This window comes from Dermacentor silvarum, chromosome 7 (genome assembly GCF_013339745.2).
Source record: "Dermacentor silvarum isolate Dsil-2018 chromosome 7, BIME_Dsil_1.4, whole genome shotgun sequence".
NCBI classification, from domain to species: domain Eukaryota; kingdom Metazoa; phylum Arthropoda; class Arachnida; order Ixodida; family Ixodidae; genus Dermacentor; species Dermacentor silvarum.
Window position 1 is genome coordinate 144,312,129 of NC_051160.1, and position 18,143 is coordinate 144,330,271.

General features: G+C 54.6%; 9 protein-coding genes across 9 annotated transcripts; 3 read left to right on the forward strand and 6 right to left on the reverse strand.

Moving 5' to 3' along the window:
• Positions 1-38: 38 nt before the first annotated feature.
• LOC119458516 (histone H2B) lies at positions 39-416 on the reverse strand. The gene has a single exon (XM_037720354.2). It carries the CDS (start codon positions 411-413, stop codon positions 39-41), a length of 375 nt encoding a protein of 124 aa, XP_037576282.1. The 5' UTR covers positions 414-416.
• Positions 417-669: 253 nt separating this feature from the next.
• LOC119459247 (histone H2A) lies at positions 670-1,053 on the forward strand. Its single transcript, XM_037721063.2, has one exon. It carries the CDS (start codon positions 679-681, stop codon positions 1,051-1,053), a length of 375 nt encoding a protein of 124 aa, XP_037576991.1. The 5' UTR covers positions 670-678.
• Positions 1,054-1,825: 772 nt separating this feature from the next.
• Positions 1,826-2,500, reverse strand: LOC119458523 (histone H3). The gene is given in 1 exon segment (XM_037720360.2): positions 1,826-2,500. A coding segment is annotated over 1 exon segment (642 nt). The 5' UTR covers positions 2,468-2,500.
• Positions 2,501-5,091: 2,591 nt separating this feature from the next.
• On the reverse strand, positions 5,092-12,396 carry LOC119458560 (uncharacterized). The gene is made up of 3 exons (XM_037720399.2): positions 12,099-12,396; positions 9,128-9,487; positions 5,092-5,417 (listed from the first exon to the last, which is right to left on the reverse strand). Exons 1-3 carry the CDS (start codon positions 12,394-12,396, stop codon positions 5,092-5,094), a joined length of 984 nt encoding a protein of 327 aa, XP_037576327.1.
• On the reverse strand, positions 7,018-7,395 carry LOC119458546 (histone H2B). Its single transcript, XM_037720383.2, has one exon. The coding sequence runs from the start codon at positions 7,390-7,392 to the stop codon at positions 7,018-7,020; it is 375 nt and encodes a 124-aa protein (XP_037576311.1). The 5' UTR covers positions 7,393-7,395.
• LOC125946485 (histone H2A-like) lies at positions 7,652-8,032 on the forward strand. The gene has a single exon (XM_049669997.1). The coding sequence runs from the start codon at positions 7,658-7,660 to the stop codon at positions 8,030-8,032; it is 375 nt and encodes a 124-aa protein (XP_049525954.1). The 5' UTR covers positions 7,652-7,657.
• Positions 12,397-14,010: 1,614 nt separating the features above from the next.
• LOC119458545 (histone H2B) lies at positions 14,011-14,388 on the reverse strand. Its single transcript, XM_049670003.1, has one exon. It carries the CDS (start codon positions 14,383-14,385, stop codon positions 14,011-14,013), a length of 375 nt encoding a protein of 124 aa, XP_049525960.1. The 5' UTR covers positions 14,386-14,388.
• A 253-nt stretch (positions 14,389-14,641) lies between these two features.
• LOC119459248 (histone H2A-like) lies at positions 14,642-15,025 on the forward strand. Its single transcript, XM_037721064.2, has one exon. The coding sequence runs from the start codon at positions 14,651-14,653 to the stop codon at positions 15,023-15,025; it is 375 nt and encodes a 124-aa protein (XP_037576992.1). The 5' UTR covers positions 14,642-14,650.
• A 901-nt stretch (positions 15,026-15,926) lies between these two features.
• LOC125946476 (histone H3) lies at positions 15,927-16,583 on the reverse strand. Its single transcript, XM_049669983.1, has one exon. The coding sequence runs from the start codon at positions 16,446-16,448 to the stop codon at positions 16,038-16,040; it is 411 nt and encodes a 136-aa protein (XP_049525940.1). The 5' UTR covers positions 16,449-16,583; the 3' UTR covers positions 15,927-16,037.
• Positions 16,584-18,143: the final 1,560 nt, after the last annotated feature.

An 18,143-nucleotide genomic window follows, 5' to 3' on the forward strand; every position in this document is an offset into this window, starting at 1 on the left:
CCGTTGGGTGTTGGCTGGGCGGTCGAGCGCTCGGTCGCCTACTTGGAGCTGGTGTACTTGGTGACGGCTTTGGTGCCCTCGGACACGGCGTGCTTGGCCAGCTCGCCCGGCAGCAGCAGACGCACGGCAGTCTGGATCTCCCGGCTCGTGATGGTCGAGCGCTTGTTGTAGTGAGCCAGACGGGACGACTCGGCGGCGATGCGCTCGAAGATGTCGTTCACGAAGCTGTTCATGATGGACATGGCCTTGCTGGAGACTCCAGTGTCGGGGTGCACCTGCTTCAGCACCTTGTAGATGTAGATGGAGAAGCTCTCCTTCCTGCGGCGCTTCTTCTTCTTCTTGTCGGTGGCGCGCACATTCTTCTGCGCCTTGCCGGCCTTCTTCACGGCCTTACCGCTCGGCTGGGGAGGCATAGCGATGCGATGCGATCAGGCGAGCGAGCGAGATCGGACTACGCGCGTCGCCGCGTTACGCCGGCCTTTTATTTGGGGGAGGGGTGTTCACGCGACCCGCGGAAGCCGCGCGCGCCATTGGTCCGCGCGGCTTCTCGCCCTCTCCCGCGCTCCCCTGAGCGTGGTCGCGGCGGCCGGAACCTGCACAACCACGCACACATCGTTGAGAGATCGCGAGAGTAGCACATTAGTTGTCGTCTCTCGTCTCATCAGCAGCAGCATCACCATGTCCGGACGTGGCAAAGGAGGCAAGGCAAAGGGCAAGAGCAAGACCCGTTCCAGCCGTGCGGGTCTCCAGTTCCCCGTGGGCCGTATCCACCGTCTCCTGCGCAAGGGAAACTACGCTGAGCGCGTCGGAGCGGGCGCTCCCGTCTACCTCGCGGCCGTCCTCGAGTACCTGGCTGCCGAAGTGCTCGAGCTCGCCGGCAACGCGGCTCGCGACAACAAGAAGACCAGGATCATCCCCCGCCACCTGCAGCTGGCCATCCGCAACGACGAGGAGCTGAACAAGCTGCTCTCCGGCGTTACCATCGCGCAGGGCGGCGTGTTGCCCAACATCCAAGCCGTGCTTCTGCCCAAGAAGACCGAGAAGAAGGCGTAAGCGAGCTGCTCTCCCTCCATCAAGCCGGAGTTGCAGGCTCGTCCTCGCACGACAACCCAACGGTCCTTGTCAGGACCACCCAAAATGCGTGTGACGGCAGGGTGTTGCTTTGCAATCCCGTTCTCCGCACCCGTTTCCCTCTGTTTGAATTTTTCTTTCTAAACGACCGCAATCGTGGCTCGGTGAGATTGCTGCTAGAATCTCTCGCTGCACGTAATTAATTGGCCAGCATTCGCCGGCGCTATCAATTGCCTCGGGAGGAGCAAGAAAGAAAGACGAACGCGAGCCGGCCCTTATGATTGCGCCACATACACAGACTTTGCTCGAATAAACGTGGACAAGCGAGTGATGCACACATCGCTAGACGAACGAATAGCCGTCAATTGGGCGTGTGCTAAACTGGAAAAAGCGCTACTGAAACGGAGACTTTCCCATTGATATATCGAACACGTTAAACTGTGCTTCTTCATTTTTTTTTTTTTTTTTTCAGCGATATTGGCCTCGTGATGAGCTACAGAGAGATACTATAGTTGCAAAGGGTGAAAGATACGCTTAAAGTGCAGCGCGATAGCTGTCTCTCAACACGTTCATTCTGCATATACGAACGCCGTAAAGGAAGGGGAAAAAAAAAAATGCAATTTTTCCTCTTGCTAGTAGTGGTTTTTCCATCGCGAACTGCACGAAAGCTTGCACGCAACATCTGCTGTCGTTGTAATTTTGTTTTCGAGCACGAAACAACTAGCACAGGCACTTTATTTTGATTCGTGCTCGGTCAGTACTCACCACTTGCGTATCGTGCGAAGCACCACCTCGCCTCCTCAGCATATGTATATATCCCATCCAGCCGAGCACACACAGACAGACCACACCGAGAGGGGTACGGTTCGGAGTACGTGGTCTCGCGTATTCCCGTAGCCGAAGCAGACATGTAGGTGGTCCTGAGAAGGACCGTTTTGTGTTGCTTGCCTGACGCAAGGCTGCGCGGTGCAGACAGCGGTCGAACTTAGGCACGCTCGCCACGGATGCGGCGGGCCAGCTGGATGTCCTTGGGCATGATGGTAACGCGCTTGGCATGGATGGCGCACAGGTTGGTGTCCTCGAAGAGACCGACCAGGTAGGCCTCGCTAGCCTCCTGAAGAGCCATCACAGCCGAGCTCTGGAATCGCAGGTCGGTCTTGAAGTCCTGCGCGATTTCCCTCACCAGGCGCTGGAACGGCAGCTTGCGGATCAGCAGCTCGGTCGACTTCTGGTAACGACGGATTTCACGCAGGGCCACGGTGCCCGGCCTATAACGATGCGGCTTCTTGACACCGCCGGTGGCAGGTGCACTCTTGCGAGCAGCCTTGGTGGCAAGCTGCTTACGCGGAGCCTTCCCGCCGGTACTCTTGCGGGCGGTTTGCTTTGTCCTGGCCATAGCGGAAGAAGGAGACGGGAGCGTCCAAACTCGTCGACTGCCGGAGTGAGACTGCTGGCCCCTGCGCACAGCGCGGTCGTGCTTCCCCTCAGTGCTCTTCCCCTCTCCAACTCACCCGCCGCCGATTGGCCAACGCCAGCGCAGCCGTGTCCGTACGCGGGGCGGCGCGCACGCCGGCGTTCGCCAGGATGCTGGAAGCCAGCCGTTTTCGCGCGTCCGCGTTGTTCGCGGCTACGCAGAGCGCATGTCGAGGCAATTGAATTGCATTTAAACATGACAGCATGCTGCGCCGTTCTCTTTCGTTTCAGCCAACACCACAATCACCGCCATACCGGCACGCATCGCGAAGTGGCACCACCTGATGTGAGACCGCACCATTACTGCTGGCGGCGGTCACCTCAGCACCCACCTCGCGATCCCGGCACATGGCGACAACTGCGGGCGACGCAAAACGCGCGTGAAACGTGTGAGCAACGTCCGCTGCATTGATGTGAATCGCGACGACTCCACGATACCTTCTGGGAAGCCAACTTCATCTTTTCTGGTCGCGAAGTCGCCAGCAAGCTATCTCGCACGTACACGCTCGCTAGCGCACTTTCCCATGTACATATATCTGAACACCACACTTCGCATATACTTAGGCAGGTGTGTAACGCGCGTTAACAGACTGCGACAGCTGATTCGGCCTTCAAAAGCTACGCACAGCCAATACCACGCAGGGCCCTTACACAATCATTCACCGTGCTATCAACGAGTGCTTTGCGGCCCGCGTCGAGAGGCAGTTACGGCGCTGCACTTTTCTCTTCTCTTCCTTTTCAAAACCACTCACACACACGGCGGCCGCCGCTCTCAGACAACCCCCCAATCTTACGAATCCGGAAGCCCTCGCTATGCTGCACCTAATAACCGCACGCTTTTTTTTTTTTACTTTCAGGTAATGCCTGTTGACGCCGCATTGTTGTTTGTATTTCTTCCACATGACACCAACAATCGTCATAACCACACCGTGCTTCAGACAGCACCTACATTGTTTCTTCGTTATTCCCACGGGCTAGCTTTCTCTGGTTCATTCCCGCTCCCCGGAACGAGTTCACCGCAGGAGCAATGGCACTCCTGCCGACTTATTTCGGTAAAGCTCAGCTCTGCGGCTGGCGGAAAAATCGCTCTTCTCGGCAGCTACTGCGCAGTGGCCGGATCAGCGGGAGTTTCTTTATTTATGCCCTAATTTTAATTACAATCGTTGTTGAAAAGTCAAATGCACAGGAGGGAAACCCTTCAATCTTCCTACCTCCGTAATTCAGCGATAGAAATGGAAAAGGCAATTCCGCAAATATCAATACAACTAAAGCGAACACAATTCAAGTACACCTCAGTAAACTATACTGCTCACGTGCGTGCATCACTTTTTGCAAACAAAGCAACAGTTTCTCACATAGCGTGCAAATTTATGTATCACATTTCTCCTCTTTACATGTGTTGTTTGTTCTCTTTGTGTAGTTTAGACGATTGCGGTATGGCTTTCAGCTACTGAGTTGTGTAATGTTCGCTTACTTAGTTTTGTGCATTACATTCCACGCACTCCATGAAATATCTGCTCCCTTAAGTGCCTTCCGCTCTCTCTCTCTCTCATGCGACAAGTTTCGTTCACATGAGCCGAGTGGTTGCATCGTAAAATATTTTTATTGCGTGCTACATGTATTTGAATGGGCAAGTCAGAGTTGGCTCCCCGGAAGCTTCACGAACGCCGAGTGTGACCGCATTCAGAAAGACACAATAAGGGGGACACAATTATTGAACAACTGCCGCGTTTCATCAAAACAATGCGCATGTATGCCACTGCCTTGTGTAATTTAATTTGTCTACCCCTTGAGCCATGGCCTCATTTTCCTATACTCGTCACAGCGCGATTGGCCAGCACGACCACGAACACCGACGCACGAGAAAACAACGGGTGCTAGTGAAAATAATAAAACGAAAGTGAGTCTGCTTCGCGCGACCCTTTTTGTGCCTCGATATACGCACCTACCTAGCTAGCTAGTAAATTTACCCTTTGGTTTCACACGTCAGTCGCACGGCGCTGATTCCCCGCCGCCCATCGGACTCTATAGGATGCAATGGAATGTGGAACAGGCCAGCATCTGAGATTTTAGCGCTGCAAAATGACCTCTTTATTATTATTATTATCTTATTTTGTTCCCCCCCCCCCCATCGCCATTCCACTGCGGCTGCCTCATTCAGTCCCAATCAAACACGACAGCGGTGCTGCACCAACGAACAGCACGTCGCAGTAGCACAGCGTTGAAATTTTAGCAATGCGGCACTTAGTAGCGAGCGCAAACGCATGTAGCAAAAAGCTCGCCTTACGCTACCACCTACTGTGAATAAACGCGGTTGCGCTCGCTCACCTGACCAAATTCACCGCGCGTCTCGCGCACGGCTGCTGGGCACGCTCCATAACCGATCACAAGAAAATGGAATGCAAAGAGGGAAAACGGATCAGGAGATCGCGAATCCTGCGGATCACTGCCGAAGCATCAAGTGGGTAGCCCTGAAGAGGGCTGTTGGGTTCTTCACAGGAGTTCGGTGCGCTGCTGGCAAACGACGCCGGGCACGTGTGCAGCTGCTTAGCCTCCGAAACCGTAGAGGGTGCGGCCCTGGCGCTTCAGAGCGTACACGACGTCCATGGCTGTGACGGTCTTGCGCTTGGCGTGCTCAGTGTAGGTGACGGCATCCCGGATCACGTTCTCGAGGAACACCTTGAGGACACCGCGCGTCTCCTCGTAGATCAGGCCAGAGATGCGCTTGACACCACCACGGCGAGCGAGACGACGGATGGCAGGCTTGGTGATGCCCTGGATGTTGTCACGCAAGACCTTGCGATGACGCTTGGCGCCACCCTTGCCGAGCCCCTTGCCGCCCTTGCCACGTCCAGACATTTCGGCTGTTGCTGCTGCTTCGGAGCGAGTCAGGAAAGCGAATGCCGTGTTCCAGGGCGCGCGCGGCCCAACTCGGCTTCGCCGCCGCCGGAGGAAGGGGGGCGAGGAGGAAAGCAAGCGGCGCGCGCCCATTGGCTCACCGGCGCCGCCGCTTCTCTTCGCGAGTGTGTCGCTGGTGGACGCACTGAGCCCTCTATTGACCACGCGCGGAGTGAAATTGAAATAAATGGCTTCAGCAAAACAAAACAATCGTGCACTTGCACATAACACTGCAACGCAGGCCTATTGTGCCCTAATTTTATTTTTTGTTGCTGCAGTTAGTGACTTTTGTTCCTTCAAAGATGAATTAACAAAATTAAAAACGCCTCGCCCTGCATTCGCAACGACAAAACGAACAATCCAACAACTCGTGGTGCTAGGTTGCGCCCGCTGCTCGAGTTCCACCTCCCCGGAAGAAAAAAAAAAAAAAAAAAAGCTTCCTTGCATTCTCGTTTTAATTACTCGTTGCATGCATCTTTACCACGACTACGCTTGCATTATAACCTTCGTAGCTGCTGGAAAGCACGGCGCGAGCACGACTTCAAGCTGAGCCGCGCGACCATCGTTCACTTGGTCACGAATCGCTAAACAGCCAGCACTCGTGATCGGTTCGCCTTAGGCGTTTTAAATTTTGCGCTTAGGCTGCGTCCCCTTGTGGCAACACGACCGTCAAATTTCGTCGTCATAGCTTGCGTAATCTCCCAGATAACGGCAGCCGAAATAGCCAAACACGCCCGCGTGGTTCCAATCCAGCATTCTGGGGGACGGAAGAGGGCGAGGATAGAGAGCCCCGACCTCCTCCTCCTCTCGGCCATTGCCGCCGGCGCGCAGCGCGTCTCCTCCACGGAGAGACAGTTATCGCGCTGCACTTAATCACAAACTTTTTTACCCTTTAAACGGCCATAGCAGTTTGCGGAAAGCGCGCGCAGCATTTTGCTAATATTACTTGAAGTTTCTCCTAATCAGTGTTCCTCTAGCTAGGACATTTCTTGCACCTGTCAAGCGATTTGCGCTGCCCAGTCCCTGCTACACCGCTCACATCTAAACATGACACTGCCCTTGCAGGAGGCTTTTAATTCAGCACTCCAGCCTCGAGGACAGTCGTATGCGTGTCAACCGCCGCCAAGAGTACGTTCTCGTAGACGCAATTGCTTTTCGCAAACGTACAGGCGAGCGAGCCGCAAGACCGCGTCGGATAAGAAAAAAAAAAAAAAAGAGAGAGAGAGAGGACAAGAAGCTGCGTTGTAATAATTACACTACACTACGCTCGGCTCGCATAAGGCAAAACTATCGACCGACGCAGCGTTACAACACGCATTCCGTCGTTCGCACTAGTAGGAACGCGCATTATGCATGCTCGTGTGCCTGTTGTTGTGCTCAGTGCATGTTGTTATGTTTTTTCTACTACTAAGAGGCGCGCTGTCGGAAAGCGCACGCAACACGTAAACAAAACAAGAGGGAAAACGGACGGAATCGTCGCGAGATTCTCGCTACATCCCAATGCCAATGCAGACACTTTGGGTGGCTCTGACAAGAGCCGTTGGGTGTTGGCTGGGCGGTCGAGCGCTCGGTCGCCTACTTGGAGCTGGTGTACTTGGTGACGGCTTTGGTGCCCTCGGACACGGCGTGCTTGGCCAGCTCGCCCGGCAGCAGCAGACGCACGGCAGTCTGGATCTCCCGGCTCGTGATGGTCGAGCGCTTGTTGTAGTGAGCCAGACGGGACGACTCGGCGGCGATGCGCTCGAAGATGTCGTTCACGAAGCTGTTCATGATGGACATGGCCTTGCTGGAGACTCCAGTGTCGGGGTGCACCTGCTTCAGCACCTTGTAGATGTAGATGGAGAAGCTCTCCTTCCTGCGGCGCTTCTTCTTCTTCTTGTCGGTGGCGCGCACATTCTTCTGCGCCTTGCCGGCCTTCTTCACGGCCTTACCGCTCGGCTGGGGAGGCATAGCGATGCGATGCGATCAGGCGAGCGAGCGAGATCGGACTACGCGCGTCGCCGCGTTACGCCGGCCTTTTATTTGGGGGAGGGGTGTTCACGCGACCCGCGGAAGCCGCGCGCGCCATTGGTCCGCGCGGCTTCTCGCCCTCTCCCGCGCTCCCCTGAGCGTGGTCGCGGCGGCCGGAACCTGCACAACCACGCACACATCGTTGAGAGATCGCGAGAGTAGCACATTAGTTGTCGTCTCTCGTCTCATCAGCAGCAGCATCACCATGTCCGGACGTGGCAAAGGAGGCAAGGCAAAGGGCAAGAGCAAGACCCGTTCCAGCCGTGCGGGTCTCCAGTTCCCCGTGGGCCGTATCCACCGTCTCCTGCGCAAGGGAAACTACGCTGAGCGCGTCGGAGCGGGCGCTCCCGTCTACCTCGCGGCCGTCCTCGAGTACCTGGCTGCCGAAGTGCTCGAGCTCGCCGGCAACGCGGCTCGCGACAACAAGAAGACCAGGATCATCCCCCGCCACCTGCAGCTGGCCATCCGCAACGACGAGGAGCTGAACAAGCTGCTCTCCGGCGTTACCATCGCGCAGGGCGGCGTGTTGCCCAACATCCAAGCCGTGCTTCTGCCCAAGAAGACCGAGAAGAAGGCGTAAGCGAGCTGCTCTCCCTCCATCAAGCCGGAGTTGCAGGCTCGTCCTCGCACGACAACCCAACGGTCCTTGTCAGGACCACCCAAAATGCGTGTGACGGCAGGGTGTTGCTTTGCAATCCCGTTCTCCGCACCCGTTTCCCTCTGTTTGAATTTTTCTTTCTAAACGACCGCAATCGTGGCTCGGTGAGATTGCTGCTAGAATCTCTCGCTGCACGTAATTAATTGGCCAGCATTCGCCGGCGCTATCAATTGCCTCGGGAGGAGCAAGAAAGAAAGACGAACGCGAGCCGGCCCTTATGATTGCGCCACATACACAGACTTTGCTCGAATAAACGTGGACAAGCGAGTGATGCACACATCGCTAGACGAACGAATAGCCGTCATTTGGGCGTGTGCTAAACACGTCCATGATGGAAAAAGCGCTACTGAAACGGAGACTTTGCCATTGATATATCGAACACGTTAAACTGTGCTTCTTCATTTTTTTTTTTTTTTTTTTTCAGCGATATTGGCCTCGTGATGAGCTACAGAGAGATACTATAGTTGCAAAGGGTGAAAGATACGCTTAAAGTGCAGCGCGATAGCTGTCTCTCAACACGTTCATTCTGCATATACGAACGCCGTAAAGGAAGGGAAAAAAAAAAAATGCTATTTTTCCTCTTGCTAGTAGTGGTTTTTCCATCGCGAACTGCACGAAAGCTTGCACGCAACATCTGCTGTCGTTGTAATTTTGTTTTCGAGCACGAAACAACTAGCACAGGCACTTTATTTTGATTCGTGCTCGGTCAGTACTTACCACTTGCGTATCGTGCGAAGCACCACCTCGCCTCCTCAGCATATGTATATATCCCATCCAGCCGAGCACACACAGACAGACCACACCGAGAGGGGTACGGTTCGGAGTACGTGGTCTCGCGTATTCCCGTAGCCGAAGCAGACATGTAGGTGGTCCTGAGAAGGACCGTTTTGTGTTGCTTGCCTGACGCAAGGCTGCGCGGTGCAGACAGCGGTCGAACTTAGGCACGCTCGCCACGGATGCGGCGGGCCAGCTGGATGTCCTTGGGCATGATGGTAACGCGCTTGGCATGGATGGCGCACAGGTTGGTGTCCTCGAAGAGACCGACCAGGTAGGCCTCGCTAGCCTCCTGAAGAGCCATCACAGCCGAGCTCTGGAATCGCAGGTCGGTCTTGAAGTCCTGCGCGATTTCCCTCACCAGGCGCTGGAACGGCAGCTTGCGGATCAGCAGCTCGGTCGACTTCTGGTAACGACGGATTTCACGCAGGGCCACGGTGCCCGGCCTATAACGATGCGGCTTCTTGACACCGCCGGTGGCAGGTGCACTCTTGCGAGCAGCCTTGGTGGCAAGCTGCTTACGCGGAGCCTTCCCGCCGGTACTCTTGCGGGCGGTTTGCTTTGTCCTGGCCATAGCGGAAGAAGGAGACGGGAGCGTCCAAACTCGTCGACTGCCGGAGTGAGACTGCTGGCCCCTGCGCACAGCGCGGTCGTGCTTCCCCTCAGTGCTCTTCCCCTCTCCAACTCACCCGCCGCCGATTGGCCAACGCCAGCGCAGCCGTGTCCGTACGCGGGGCGGCGCGCACGCCGGCGTTCGCCAGGATGCTGGAAGCCAGCCGTTTTCGCGCGTCCGCGTTGTTCGCGGCTAGGCAGAGCGCATGTCGAGGCAATTGAATTGCATTTAAACATGACAGCATGCTGCGCCGTTCTCTTTCGTTTCAGCCAACACCACAATCACCGCCATACCGGCACGCATCGCGAAGTGGCACCACCTGATGTGAGACCGCACCATTACTGCTGGCGGCGGTCACCTCAGCACCCACCTCGCGATCCCGGCACATGGCGACAACTGCGGGCGACGCAAAACGCGCGTGAAACGTGTGAGCAACGTCCGCTGCATTGATGTGAATCGCTACGACTCCACGATACCTTCTGGGAAGCCAACTTCATCTTTTCTGGTCGCGAAGTCGCCAGCAAGCTATCTCGCACGTACACGCTCGCTAGCGCACTTTCCCATGTACATATATCTGAACACCACACTTCGCATATACTTAGGCAGGTGTGTAACGCGCGTTAACAGACTGCGACAGCTGATTCGGCCTTCAAAAGCTACGCACAGCCAATACCACGCAGGGCCCTTACACAATCATTCACCGTGCTATCAACGAGTGCTTTGCGGCCCGCGTCGAGAGGCAGTTACGGCGCTGCACTTTTCTCTTCTCTTCCTTTTCAAAACCACTCACACACACGGCGGCCGCCGCTCTCAGACAACCCCCCAATCTTACGAATCCGGAAGCCCTCGCTATGCTGCACCTAATAACCGCACGCTTTTTTTTTTTTTTACTTTCAGGTAATGCCTGTTGACGCCGCATTGTTGTTTGTATTTCTTCCACATGACACCAACAATCGTCATAACCACACCGTGCTTCAGACAGCACCTACATTGTTTCTTCGTTATTCCCACGGGCTAGCTTTCTCTGGTTCATTCCCCCTCCCCGGAACGAGTTCACCGCAGGAGCAATGGCACTCCTGCCGACTTATTTCGGTAAAGCTCAGCTCTGCGGCTGGCGGAAAAATCGCTCTTCTCGGCAGCTACTGCGCAGTGGCCGGATCAGCGGGAGTTTCTTTATTTATGCCCTAATTTTAATTACAATCGTTGTTGAAAAGTCAAATGCACAGGAGGGAAACCCTTCAATCTTCCTACCTCCGTAATTCAGCGATAGAAATGGAAAAGGCAATTCCGCAAATATCAATACAACTAAAGCGAACACAATTCAAGTACACCTCAGTAAACTATACTGCTCACGTGCGTGCATCACTTTTTGCAAACAAAGCAACAGTTTCTCACATAGCGTGCAAATTTATGTATCACATTTCTCCTCTTTACATGTGTTGTTTGTTCTCTTTGTGTAGTTTAGACGATTGCGGTATGGCTTTCAGCTACTGAGTTGTGTAATGTTCGCTTACTTAGTTTTGTGCATTACATTCCACGCACTCCATGAAATATCTGCTCCCTTAAGTGCCTTCCGCTCTCTCTCTCTCTCATGCGACAAGTTTCGTTCACATGAGCCGAGTGGTTGCATCGTAAAATATTTTTATTGCGTGCTACATGTATTTGAATGGGCAAGTCAGAGTTGGCTCCCCGGAAGCTTCACGAACGCCGAGTGTGACCGCATTCAGAAAGACACAATAAGGGGGACACAATTATTGAACAACTGCCGCGTTTCATCAAAACAATGCGCATGTATGCCACTGCCTTGTGTAATTTAATTTGTCTACCCCTTGAGCCATGGCCTCATTTTCCTATACTCGTCACAGCGCGATTGGCCAGCACGACCACGAACACCGACGCACGAGAAAACAACCGGTGCTAGTGAAAATAATAAAACGAAAGTGAGTCTGCTTCGCGCGACCCTTTTTGTGCCTCGATATACGCACCTACCTAGCTAGCTAGTAAATTTACCCTTTGGTTTCACACGTCAGTCGCACGGCGCTGATTCCCCGCCGCCCATCGGACTCTATAGGATGCAATGGAATGTGGAACAGGCCAGCATCTGAGATTTTAGCGCTGCAAAATGACCTCTTTATTATTATTATTATCTTATTTTGTTCCCCCCCCCCCCATTGCCATTCCACTGCGGCTGCCTCATTCAGTCCCAATCAAACACGACAGCGGTGCTGCACCAACGAACAGCACGTCGCAGTAGCACAGCGTTGAAATTTTAGCAATGCGGCACTTAGTAGCGAGCGCAAACGCATGTAGCAAAAAGCTCGCCTTACGCTACCACCTACTGTGAATAAACGCGGTTGCGCTCGCTCACCTGACCAAATTCACCGCGCGTCTCGCGCACGGCTGCTGGGCACGCTCCATAACCGATCACAAGAAAATGGAATGCAAAGAGGGAAAACGGATCAGGAGATCGCGAATCCTGCGGATCACTGCCGAAGCATCAAGTGGGTAGCCCTGAAGAGGGCTGTTGGGTTCTTCACAGGAGTTCGGTGCGCTGCTGGCAAACGACGCCGGGCACGTGTGCAGCTGCTTAGCCTCCGAAACCGTAGAGGGTGCGGCCCTGGCGCTTCAGAGCGTACACGACGTCCATGGCTGTGACGGTCTTGCGCTTGGCGTGCTCAGTGTAGGTGACGGCATCCCGGATCACGTTCTCGAGGAACACCTTGAGGACACCGCGCGTCTCCTCGTAGATCAGGCCAGAGATGCGCTTGACACCACCACGGCGAGCGAGACGACGGATGGCAGGCTTGGTGATGCCCTGGATGTTGTCACGCAAGACCTTGCGATGACGCTTGGCGCCACCCTTGCCGAGCCCCTTGCCGCCCTTGCCACGTCCAGACATTTCGGCTGTTGCTGCTGCTTCGGAGCGAGTCAGGAAAGCGAATGCCGTGTTCCAGGGCGCGCGCGGCCCAACTCGGCTTCGCCGCCGCCGGAGGAAGGGGGGCGAGGAGGAAAGCAAGCGGCGCGCGCCCATTGGCTCACCGGCGCCGCCGCTTCTCTTCGCGAGTGTGTCGCTGGTGGACGCACTGAGCCCTCTATTGACCACGCGCGGAGTGAAATTGAAATAAATGGCTTCAGCAAAACAAAACAATCGTGCACTTGCACATAACACTGCAACGCAGGCCTATTGTGCCCTAATTTTATTTTTTGTTGCTGCAGTTAGTGACTTTTGTTCCTTCAAAGATGAATTAACAAAATTAAAAACGCCTCGCCCTGCATTCGCAACGACAAAACGAACAATCCAACAACTCGTGGTGCTAGGTTGCGCCCGCTGCTCGAGTTCCACCTCCCCGGAAGAAAAAAAAAAAAAAAAAAAAGCTTCCTTGCATTCTCGTTTTAATTACTCGTTGCATGCATCTTTACCACGACTACGCTTGCATTATAACCTTCGTAGCTGCTGGAAAGCACGGCGCGAGCACGACTTCAAGCTGAGCCGCGCGACCATCGTTCACTTGGTCACGAATCGCTAAACAGCCAGCACTCGTGATCGGTTCGCCTTAGGCGTTTTAAATTTTGCGCTTAGGCTGCGTCCCCTTGTGGCAACACGACCGTCAAATTTCGTCGTCATAGCTTGCGTAATCTCCCAGATAACGGCAGCCGAAATAGCCAAACACGCCCGCGTGGTTCCAATCCAGCATTCTGGGGGACGGAAGAGGGCGAGGATAGAGAGCCCCGACCTCCTCCTCCTCTCGGCCATTGCCGCCGGCGCGCAGCGCGTCTCCTCCACGGAGAGACAGTTATCGCGCTGCACTTAATCACAAACTTTTTTACCCTTTAAACGGCCATAGCAGTTTGCGGAAAGCGCGCGCAGCATTTTGCTAATATTACTTGAAGTTTCTCCTAATCAGTGTTCCTCTAGCTAGGACATTTCTTGCACCTGTCAAGCGATTTGCGCTGCCCAGTCCCTGCTACACCGCTCACATCTAAACATGACACTGCCCTTGCAGGAGGCTTTTAATTCAGCACTCCAGCCTCGAGGACAGTCGTATGCGTGTCAACCGCCGCCAAGAGTACGTTCTCGTAGACGCAATTGCTTTTCGCAAACGTACAGGCGAGCGAGCCGCAAGACCGCGTCGGAAAAAAAAAAAAAAAAAAAAAGAGAGAGAGAGGACAAGAAGCTGCGTTGTAATAATTACACTACACTACGCTCGGCTCGCATAAGGCAAAACTATCGACCGACGCAGCGTTACAACACGCATTCCGTCGTTCGCACTAGTAGGAACGCGCATTATGCATGCTCGTGTGCCTGTTGTTGTGCTCAGTGCATGTTGTTATGTTTTTTCTACTACTAAGAGGCGCGCTGTCGGAAAGCGCACGCAACACGTAAACAAAACAAGAGGGAAAACGGACGGAATCGTCGCGAGATTCTCGCTACATCCCAATGCCAATGCAGACACTTTGGGTGGCTCTGACAAGAGCCGTTGGGTGTTGGCTGGGCGGTCGAGCGCTCGGTCGCCTACTTGGAGCTGGTGTACTTGGTGACGGCTTTGGTGCCCTCGGACACGGCGTGCTTGGCCAGCTCGCCCGGCAGCAGCAGACGCACGGCAGTCTGGATCTCCCGGCTCGTGATGGTCGAGCGCTTGTTGTAGTGAGCCAGACGGGACGACTCGGCGGCGATGCGCTCGAAGATGTCGTTCACGAAGCTGTTCATGATGGACATGGCCTTGCTGGAGACTCCAGTGTCGGGGTGCACCTGCTTCAGCACCTTGTAGATGTAGATGGAGAAGCTCTCCTTCCTGCGGCGCTTCTTCTTCTTCTTGTCGGTGGCGCGCACATTCTTCTGCGCCTTGCCGGCCTTCTTCACGGCCTTACCGCTCGGCTGGGGAGGCATAGCGATGCGATGCGATCAGGCGAGCGAGCGAGATCGGACTACGCGCGTCGCCGCGTTACGCCGGCCTTTTATTTGGGGGAGGGGTGTTCACGCGACCCGCGGAAGCCGCGCGCGCCATTGGTCCGCGCGGCTTCTCGCCCTCTCCCGCGCTCCCCTGAGCGTGGTCGCGGCGGCCGGAACCTGCACAACCACGCACACATCGTTGAGAGATCGCGAGAGTAGCACATTAGTTGTCGTCTCTCGTCTCATCAGCAGCAGCATCACCATGTCCGGACGTGGCAAAGGAGGCAAGGCAAAGGGCAAGAGCAAGACCCGTTCCAGCCGTGCGGGTCTCCAGTTCCCCGTGGGCCGTATCCACCGTCTCCTGCGCAAGGGAAACTACGCTGAGCGCGTCGGAGCGGGCGCTCCCGTCTACCTCGCGGCCGTCCTCGAGTACCTGGCTGCCGAAGTGCTCGAGCTCGCCGGCAACGCGGCTCGCGACAACAAGAAGACCAGGATCATCCCCCGCCACCTGCAGCTGGCCATCCGCAACGACGAGGAGCTGAACAAGCTGCTCTCCGGCGTTACCATCGCGCAGGGCGGCGTGTTGCCCAACATCCAAGCCGTGCTTCTGCCCAAGAAGACCGAGAAGAAGGCGTAAGCGAGCTGCTCTCCCTCCATCAAGCCGGAGTTGCAGGCTCGTCCTCGCACGACAACCCAACGGTCCTTGTCAGGACCACCCAAAATGCGTGTGACGGCAGGGTGTTGCTTTGCAATCCCGTTCTCCGCACCCGTTTCCCTCTGTTTGAATTTTTCTTTCTAAACGACCGCAATCGTGGCTCGGTGAGATTGCTGCTAGAATCTCTCGCTGCACGTAATTAATTGGCCAGCATTCGCCGGCGCTATCAATTGCCTCGGGAGGAGCAAGAAAGAAAGACGAACGCGAGCCGGCCCTTATGATTGCGCCACATACACAGACTTTGCTCGAATAAACGTGGACAAGCGAGTGATGCACACATCGCTAGACGAACGAATAGCCGTCATTTGGGCGTGTGCTAAACACGTCCATGATGGAAAAAGCGCTACTGAAACGGAGACTTTGCCATTGATATATCGAACACGTTAAACTGTGCTTCTTCATTTTTTTTTTTTTTTTTCAGCGATATTGGCCTCGTGATGAGCTACAGAGAGATACTATAGTTGCAAAGGGTGAAAGATACGCTTAAAGTGCAGCGCGATAGCTGTCTCTCAACACGTTCATTCTGCATATACGAACGCCGTAAAGGAAGGGAAAAAAAAAAAATGCTATTTTTCCTCTTGCTAGTAGTGGTTTTTCCATCGCGAACTGCACGAAAGCTTGCACGCAACATCTGCTGTCGTTGTAATTTTGTTTTCGAGCACGAAACAACTAGCACAGGCACTTTATTTTGATTCGTGCTCGGTCAGTACTTACCACTTGCGTATCGTGCGAAGCACCACCTCGCCTCCTCAGCATATGTATATATCCCATCCAGCCGAGCACACACAGACAGACCACACCGAGAGGGGTACGGTTCGGAGTACGTGGTCTCGCGTATTCCCGTAGCCGAAGCAGACATGTAGGTGGTCCTGAGAAGGACCGTTTTGTGTTGCTTGCCTGACGCAAGGCTGCGCGGTGCAGACAGCGGTCGAACTTAGGCACGCTCGCCACGGATGCGGCGGGCCAGCTGGATGTCCTTGGGCATGATGGTAACGCGCTTGGCATGGATGGCGCACAGGTTGGTGTCCTCGAAGAGACCGACCAGGTAGGCCTCGCTAGCCTCCTGAAGAGCCATCACAGCCGAGCTCTGGAATCGCAGGTCGGTCTTGAAGTCCTGCGCGATTTCCCTCACCAGGCGCTGGAACGGCAGCTTGCGGATCAGCAGCTCGGTCGACTTCTGGTAACGACGGATTTCACGCAGGGCCACGGTGCCCGGCCTATAACGATGCGGCTTCTTGACACCGCCGGTGGCAGGTGCACTCTTGCGAGCAGCCTTGGTGGCAAGCTGCTTACGCGGAGCCTTCCCGCCGGTACTCTTGCGGGCGGTTTGCTTTGTCCTGGCCATAGCGGAAGAAGGAGACGGGAGCGTCCAAACTCGTCGACTGCCGGAGTGAGACTGCTGGCCCCTGCGCACAGCGCGGTCGTGCTTCCCCTCAGTGCTCTTCCCCTCTCCAACTCACCCGCCGCCGATTGGCCAACGCCAGCGCAGCCGTGTCCGTACGCGGGGCGGCGCGCACGCCGGCGTTCGCCAGGATGCTGGAAGCCAGCCGTTTTCGCGCGTCCGCGTTGTTCGCGGCTAGGCAGAGCGCATGTCGAGGCAATTGAATTGCATTTAAACATGACAGCATGCTGCGCCGTTCTCTTTCGTTTCAGCCAACACCACAATCACCGCCATACCGGCACGCATCGCGAAGTGGCACCACCTGATGTGAGACCGCACCATTACTGCTGGCGGCGGTCACCTCAGCACCCACCTCGCGATCCCGGCACATGGCGACAACTGCGGGCGACGCAAAACGCGCGTGAAACGTGTGAGCAACGTCCGCTGCATTGATGTGAATCGCTACGACTCCACGATACCTTCTGGGAAGCCAACTTCATCTTTTCTGGTCGCGAAGTCGCCAGCAAGCTATCTCGCACGTACACGCTCGCTAGCGCACTTTCCCATGTACATATATCTGAACACCACACTTCGCATATACTTAGGCAGGTGTGTAACGCGCGTTAACAGACTGCGACAGCTGATTCGGCCTTCAAAAGCTACGCACAGCCAATACCACGCAGGGCCTTTACACAATCATTCACCGTGCTATCAACGAGTGCTTTGCGGCCCGCGTCGAGAGGCAGTTACGGCGCTGCACTTTTCTCTTCTCTTCCTTTTCAAAACCACTCACACACACGGCGGCCGCCGCTCTCAGACAACCCCCCAATCTTACGAATCCGGAAGCCCTCGCTATGCTGCACCTAATAACCGCACGCTTTTTTTTTTTTTTACTTTCAGGTAATGCCTGTTGACGCCGCATTGTTGTTTGTTTTTCTTCCACATGACACCAACAATCGTCATAACCACACCGTGCTTCAGACAGCACCTACATTGTTTCTTCGTTATTCCCACGGGCTAGCTTTCTCTGGTTCATTCCCCCTCCCCGGAACGAGTTCACCGCAGGAGCAATGGCACTCCTGCCGACTTATTTCGGTAAAGCTCAGCTCTGCGGCTGGCGGAAAAATCGCTCTTCTCGGCAGCTACTGCGCAGTGGCCGGATCAGCGGGAGTTTCTTTATTTATGCCCTAATTTTAATTACAATCGTTGTTGAAAAGTCAAATGCACAGGAGGGAAACCCTTCAATCTTCTACCTCCGTAATTCAGCGATAGAAATGGAAAAGGCAATTCCGCAAATATCAATACAACTAAAGCGAACACAATTCAAGTACACCTCAGTAAACTATACTGCTCACGTGCGTGCATCACTTTTTGCAAACAAAGCAACAGTTTCTCACATAGCGTGCAAATTTATGTATCACATTTCTCCTCTTTACATGTGTTGTTTGTTCTCTTTGTGTAGTTTAGACGATTGCGGTATGGCTTTCAGCTACTGAGTTGTGTAATGTTCGCTTACTTAGTTTTGTGCATTACATTCCACGCACTCCATGAAATATCTGCTCCCTTAAGTGCCTTCCGCTCTCTCTCTCTCATGCGACAAGTTTCGTTCACATGAGCCGAGTGGTTGCATCGTAAAATATTTTTATTGCGTGCTACATG

Coding starts and splice junctions, on each gene's coding strand:
- LOC119458516 (XM_037720354.2), bottom strand. CDS start 413: ATGCCTCCCCAGCCGAGCGGTAAGGCCGTGAAGAAGGCCGGCAAGGCG.
- LOC119459247 (XM_037721063.2), top strand. CDS start 679: ATGTCCGGACGTGGCAAAGGAGGCAAGGCAAAGGGCAAGAGCAAGACC.
- LOC119458546 (XM_037720383.2), bottom strand. CDS start 7,392: ATGCCTCCCCAGCCGAGCGGTAAGGCCGTGAAGAAGGCCGGCAAGGCG.
- LOC125946485 (XM_049669997.1), top strand. CDS start 7,658: ATGTCCGGACGTGGCAAAGGAGGCAAGGCAAAGGGCAAGAGCAAGACC.
- LOC119458560 (XM_037720399.2), bottom strand. CDS start 12,396: ATGTCTGGACGTGGCAAGGGCGGCAAGGGGCTCGGCAAGGGTGGCGCC. Junction 9,488..12,098: donor CCAGGGCCGCACCCTCTACG/GTTTCGGAGGCT, acceptor GCAGTCGACGAG/TTTGGACGCTCCCGTCTCCT. Junction 5,418..9,127: donor CTTCGAGGACACCAACCTGT/GCGCCATCCATG, acceptor GCTCCGAAGCAG/CAGCAACAGCCGAAATGTCT.
- LOC119458545 (XM_049670003.1), bottom strand. CDS start 14,385: ATGCCTCCCCAGCCGAGCGGTAAGGCCGTGAAGAAGGCCGGCAAGGCG.
- LOC119459248 (XM_037721064.2), top strand. CDS start 14,651: ATGTCCGGACGTGGCAAAGGAGGCAAGGCAAAGGGCAAGAGCAAGACC.
- LOC125946476 (XM_049669983.1), bottom strand. CDS start 16,448: ATGGCCAGGACAAAGCAAACCGCCCGCAAGAGTACCGGCGGGAAGGCT.